The sequence below is a fragment of the Cryptomeria japonica genome, chromosome 3, assembly GCF_030272615.1.
Source record: "Cryptomeria japonica chromosome 3, Sugi_1.0, whole genome shotgun sequence".
Classification (NCBI taxonomy): domain Eukaryota; kingdom Viridiplantae; phylum Streptophyta; class Pinopsida; order Cupressales; family Cupressaceae; genus Cryptomeria; species Cryptomeria japonica.
In genome coordinates, this window is record NC_081407.1 from 639,348,249 (window position 1) to 639,355,288 (window position 7,040).

Genomic DNA, 7,040 nt, shown 5'->3' on the forward strand with positions numbered 1-7,040 from the left:
CATAATAGAAAATTGAATTATTTTACATAATATTTAAAAATTATAAATAAAAAATTTCATCATCATTAATTTATATATAATTATTATATTATCATTGATAAAAAATATAATTATAATATTTAAAATAAATTATTTTTAAGATTAAGTACCACAATATTTATAAATAATCAATGGTTAAAAGATTTTTCCACCCTGTAACTAATCTCGGTTAAAAAAAAATTATCAGTTAAAAATTATCTTCACCTATTTTTCTTTTCTTAAATATTCGAGCTTAGGGTTAGAAAGAAGGTTTAATCATAGTTAGCATTCAATTATAGTGTGATTAAGTATTCTATTATGGTAAGGGTTATTGATATGGTTGTAATTATGGTTGAACAAGTGTTAGGATTTATTTTGCATTCAAAATCACAGTTATATTTTTGGTACACTTAGGATTAGGGTTGCAATTAGAAGTCAATTAGAGTTGAGTATGGTTGAAGATCCAACTTAGGGTTTAAGAAGGGTTAGTCTTGAATTTTGAATAGGGTTCAATTAGGGCTAGCATTTAATTACATTTGGGATCAATGTTATGATTCAATTATAGTCTAATACTAAGGTTAGAGTTAACATTACTAGACAATCCTTTGAGTGTAAAAACACTCTTTTAGTTTCATATTGATCGATTCACAAAGCCCATTAAGAAGATCAACTTCCACATAAATAAGAAAACTAAAAAGTTCTTCTCTTTGGATGGAGATCGTGTCTTACATGTCTTCGAATTTCTATTTCCTTTAGTTCTTGCTCATTCCATAAAAAACAAAGGAAGGAAGGGGAGTCTTGTTGAAACCAACACTTGAGAGGTTGTTTCTTCCATTGGTTCAAACTCGGGCATTTAGTTGTATAGAAAATATCTTAACAACAAACAACAAATGTATTTTATGTAATAAATCTCTTAAGTTAATCAATTTCATGTGTTATAAAAAAATATATAATAAAAACATTTTGTACAACAATAAAATTTCAATTAAGTTGCATTTACTTGCATTCATCTATGTTAATAACAAATGTATTGTATGTAATTAATCTTTTAGGATATCATCTTCTCACATCGTAAAATTTTCTTCTACATTGTAAATCCATTTTACATAGCATACAAGTTTAAATTAAGTTGCATTTTTCTATATTCAGTTCTTTTCACCATGTTGCAATAAGTTTCTTACAGTGTACTATGCTCCAACAATGCACACCATGTATTGATACTTGCATATAATCACAAATCAAATAAATTTCATATGGGAAGCATTCATCTTTACCCTTCTATTTTTTTATATGTATCCAACTTTGCTTCTTGAAGGAATTCATGATTGAAGAAATCCTCAAACGTTGATCTTTCCATTGACAAGAATATCCACATGTATGACCAAGATAGACATTTGAATTCATATTTCAACTGAAGAGATATCAAATCTAAATGTAAAATAAATATAGACATTTCCATTTCCTTCACAATAATAAAATTTATTATAACATATAAATTACAAATCAAATAAAGTTCATATGGGAAACATTCATATTTACCCTTCTATCTTTTTATATGTATTCACCTTTGCTTCTTGAAGGAATTCAAGATTAAAGAACTCCTCAAATGTCTTTCCACTGACAAGAATTCAAATCCACATGTAAGACAAAGATAGACATTTGAATTCATATGTATTTCCACTGAAGAGGTATCAAATCTAAATGTAAAATAAATATAGACATTTCAATTTCCTTCATAATAATAAAATTTATTATAGCGTATAACATATAATATTTATGGTAATTCGAAATGGACTCTGCCACCCTTCTCGCCCATCCTCATTCGATCGATTGCTCTAGAATTTCTGCCTAACACCTCCGCTATGCCCTTGATCGCTACTGGGTCTGTGTACGATTCTCCTCAAGCTCGATTTGATGATGTCATTCCCTGTGGGGAATTTTACTCAGCAATGGGTGTCGTGGTTGCCTATGTGGATGGTTCATGCCCTCGTCCATTCATGGATTCCCTTCCGGGTGGAGATGCTCTTGTTAACTCTCTGGCATTTGGTAATTCTTCTCAGTCAGTTGCTATTGATGTTGCGGGTGCTAAGGCCCTACACAGACCTTCTTTTGCTGGCAGATGCAACTTTTCTCATGTGGCCAAATCTGTTGCCCAGCCCTCCAAGGGGGTTCGTCCTCTTCCCTATGCCAAATCTTTCTCTGTTGTGGTTTGTGGGCAGGATGTGGTGGGAAACATTGGGTTCTACCAACGTTGTGCTTTAGTGTGCAGATTCTCATTCTCTGGGCTCTAGCCTTCACTACCGGATCTCCATCGCTAGGTGAGTGACTCTTGGAGACCTTTGGTGGCTCATAATATTAAGTTTTTTCCTTGTGCTAAAGGATTTTCCATTGCTTCTTTTACATCTTCGGCTAATCGAAATTTGGTTTTGGGCAAGTTGTGGGCTTGGGGAGTGCACTCCCTGTATATTCAGCCTTGGACAACTTATTTCAACCCTCTCATGGAACTGCTTAATGTGTGTCCATTTTGGGTTCACCTTCCAAATATCCCTCCTCATTTTGGGAGCATTCTTGTTATGAGGCTATCAATAACTCTATTGGTCATTTCTTAAAGGTCGATGATGCTACATCTTCAATGGACCACTCTACATTTTCCCACATCTTAGTTGATATTGACATCTACCAAGTTATGCGCATCTTAGTTACTATTGTTCCTCTTTGTTCTATTTTTTTGCAGCCTTTTGTGTCAGGGTTTTGGATTCCTGCTAATTCCAAAAGGTTTCAAGTCCTTTTCAAACTCGTTGTAAGGGGTTTCAAGTGGACCCCCAAACCTGTTTGAACCTTAATAAAAAACATTGTGACTTATGTGGAGAAACCATTGTGGGAGAAAAATTCCACTCCAAGGTAGCTCAATGTATTATTTAGAAATCAAACTTTTTAATAAACTTGCAAAGTATAAGCTTTTTCATAAGTATCATTAACCATATTATATCTATATTGATTCTAGCAACATAATAATACATTAAAAATGGAATATAAAAACTACATCTCAAGCACATAATAAATAGGAGACACAAGACATGAAACTATTTAATGTTGTTTGGAAAACCTTGAGCTAAAAGTTCCCAAATGTTGCACCCAATTTCCAAGATGAGTCCACATGCTAAAAATAACACATTCCTTCTATCTATTATAAGCTCATCGTTATCAACTCACCAACTTGGATTTTGTGTTTTGACTCCATTATATTCATTAAATATGGCTTATGATGTTCATAACATGTGGCATAACTTGGTCAATAAGACCAACTCCCTATTGCAACTATTTTATGTGTCATATAAATATTTTTATATTTCCAATGTAGAAGCCTCAACTTTGGAGGTCACAATGTAGGGAGTTATCCACACACCTATAAAACTAAATCAATCATAAGGGAGCTAACTAGGAAATATAAAAGAAAAATCCAATGAAGAGAAAGAAAATATCATATTTTGAAATATTTCTAGCATGCATTTTTATAATGATATTGACCTTGATTCTTTCATTCAACTATTGTTTTATTTATTTGAACATGTTTATTTAAATATTCTAGTGTATTTGAATAAAATATCTAATTCCAACTTTTGTAAATGATTAAATGCTATTTATGTAATATATTGCCAAATTATTTGACTACAAGCTATCACATAACCTCCTTTAATTATAATCATTGTGTCATATTAAAACTCTTTTATGTGTCATATAGATGTTTTATATTTCCAATATGGGAGCCTCAACTTTTGGAGGTCATAATTTAGGGAGTTATCTACACACCTATAAAACTTAATCAAGCATAAGGGAGTTAACTAGGAAATATAAAAAGAAAAATTCAGTGAAGAGACAAAGAATATAGCATATTTTGAAACATTTAGTATGTAATTTTATGTATCAAATGATATTGACTTCAATCATTTCCTTCTAGTACTATTTATTTATTTGAAATATTCTAGTATATTTGAACAAAGTATCTAATTCCAACTTTTGTAAATAATTTTACTATTTACGTAATTTGACTAAAAGCTATCACATCATCACCTTCAATTCTAATCATTGTGTCATATATTGCACTTGAATATTATAATATATTTTTCTCTTTGATCTTATTTGAAACAAAATATTTTGAATTGTAATGCTTACAATATTTATATAAATCTATCATCATCAATTTTGTTTGTGTATTTACTTGAAATTATAGTTATCAACTACATTTATATAGTGAATGTTTTTTTTGAGACACGCATGTTACTAACAACTAAATGAATGTGGAGGAAGCTACTAAGCCTATGCTAAGAAACAAATTTTAAAATGACTAGAAATGAAATAATATGATGGCACTACAAAAGAAAAGAAGGGCGGCATCATTAACAACATTAATGATGAAGTGAACGTCATATACAAAATGAAATCTACTATTATTCACATTCCTTCATTTTGCAATGGAATTCATGATTAACATTACATTATAAAAATTTGTGACATATCAAATTTGAAGCTTATCCAAGTTAAACCTATTTTATATGAGGTAACACTTATTTCTATACAAAACTAAAATAGACTCACAATTTATGTATAGATATCTAAAAAGATTGTTAGAACAATTTTTTAAAAAAAACAAAAGCCAAATCCAAATATCCTTCAAGATTAACAACCCACCTCATGACATATTTAGAAGTGACTGAAATACAATATTAAAAAGGGGGGGGAATCATAAAACACTTAAGAACTAGTAAATAATCCATTTAAACCATAATATAATTGACCCTAACAAGATCATAAACGAGATATTATTATGATTGTGCTCTAAAACAAAGTGAACTCTCATCTAGGAAAAAAAAAGATAAATGTGATAGGTTACCATTTTAGATGTGTGTTAGACTTAGATATTTCTTCTTTGTAAGCTTTGTATTCAAAATTTAAATTTAGGCGGGACAACAGAATTTATACTCCATTTGATTTAGGTGAGACCTAATTTAACACTCATTTGTGAAGAATGGTGAAGAATTCATTTAAGCCATAATACAAAAACACTTAAAGACATCGTGAAAAACCACGTACAAAGTAATATGCAAATTTACAAAACTCACTATCCGCTCTTTGTAGACTTAGTATTTTGTTTTGAAACAAAGTGAATTTCCATTAAGAACGAGGTAAATATGACACGTCACCATTTTAGCCATATGTATAAATTATTTCTAAAAATTTAGACTTATTTTCTTTTTTAAGACTTAGAATTGAGCTCTAAAGCATTATCTGCTTTCATCAAAGAAATATAAATTTAGGTGGAATCCGTTGATCATCCAATTGATCCGAACAAAAAAATCTATAAAATAAATTTATTGTGCTGTGTAACAGTCTCAAAATAGGAAGCCTTCGAAGTATAATTTTGTTCACCGTACACCTGGAAAACAAATGCTATAACTGTAAGGTGAACATTGATCCATAGAGGTGTGGGTAAGCGGCAAAAACTTAACAAAATAAAATAAAAATTACAGCTAAAATGTCCAACAAAAAGGCCTACTGAAGAATTTTCCTCGGCTATTTCTACCAAAATAAAAGTCTACATAGAAACTTTCAAATAGTAAGGCGCTGTTGAACGTCGAGAATGGCCCGGGCGGACTTCATGAGACTCTGGCTCTCCTCCTCTGTCAAATGGATATTAACAACGCCAAGCACACCACCTCTTCCAAGCTGTGCAGGTAGGCTAAGAAAAACCTCTTCTTCAATTCCATGAAAGCCCTTCGCCAGAACAGAAACCGGGTGGATCCTTCTCTGATTACGCAACAAACTCTTGGCCAAGTTAGCCGCGGAGTACCCAATAGCCCAGGAAGTATATCCCTTAAGTTTAATGACCTCATACGCACTATTAACAACAGTGTGATGAATGGCCTCAAGATGGTGCTTCTCATAGGGAATCTGATTCTTATCCAGGAAGCTCAGCACGGGCATCCCTCCAACACTAATGGAGGACCAGAGCGCCACAGAGCTATCACCATGCTCGCCGATCATGTACGCCTGCACATCCTGCGCGTTCACATCCAGGTGGTCGGCGATCATGAATTGGAAGCGCGAAGTATCCAGATTTGTGCCGCTCCCGATCACTCTATTCGCCGGGAATCCAGAAAGCTTCCAGGTAATATAAGTCAAAACATCGACCGGGTTCGACACGACCAGGAGAATGGCATTGGGGCTGTATTTGACGACCTGGGGAACAATGCTTTTGAACAGGTGGAGGTTGCGCTCGACCAGTGCCAGCCTGGACTCCCCATCTCGCTGGCGAGCCCCTGCTGTGATAATACAGAGGTCCGACCCAGCTGAGACGGCATAGTCGGTGTCGGCCATGATCTTTGTGCGAGGGAGAAAGGCGGCGGCGTGCTGCAGGTCCAGCATCTCCCCCCTTAGCTTTTCGGCCTGCACGTCTATTAACACTAGCTCGTTTGTTAGCTCCTGTGTGAGAATGGTTTGGGCGACCGCCATGCCTACATTTCCGACGCCCACAACAGTGACCTTTGTGTTTCGTGTGCTGGGTGAAAGGGGTCCAACTCCCTCTATCGACTTGAAGAAGCTCCCGGCTATGTCTATGCCCAAATCGCCGTAGCTCGTAGTTCTCTTTCCCTTCTCCATCTTTTTTTTCTTCTCAAAACGCTTGAAATCTCAATATCTCTGTGATTTGTTTTGGCAGACAAGTCATCTAATATAAGCGCAGCTCATCCATGGAAACCGAACCCCCAACTGGTGAATCTCACTTTCCTCTCTTCTTCCTTGCCTTCCCTTCCAGAAGTTTGTGCCAACTATTTTGGTCTCGATTGTCCACCGGTGAACACACACTTTTCTGTTAATCCTGCCTTTTATCTTGCACGTTGCTGAGAACCGCTTTGGAAGATTCTGCATCTTCGAGAACGCTTTGGTCAAATGTTCTAAGTCTGTAACGTTGACGTTTAAATTTTACGGATTATACGTCATTGCAGCTTTGTAAGGTGCAGATTCAT

General features: G+C 34.3%; 1 protein-coding gene across 1 annotated transcript; it reads right to left on the reverse strand.

The window, feature by feature from the left end:
- Positions 1–5,400: 5,400 nt before the first annotated feature.
- LOC131050371 (L-lactate dehydrogenase B-like) lies at positions 5,401–6,811 on the reverse strand. The gene has a single exon (XM_057984534.2). The coding sequence runs from the start codon at positions 6,673–6,675 to the stop codon at positions 5,626–5,628; it is 1,050 nt and encodes a 349-aa protein (XP_057840517.2). The 5' UTR covers positions 6,676–6,811; the 3' UTR covers positions 5,401–5,625.
- Positions 6,812–7,040: the final 229 nt, after the last annotated feature.

What these genes read in the sequence shown, in the direction of transcription:
- LOC131050371 (XM_057984534.2), bottom strand. Translation starts at nt 6,675, where the DNA reads ATGGAGAAGGGAAAGAGAACTACGAGCTACGGCGATTTGGGCATAGAC.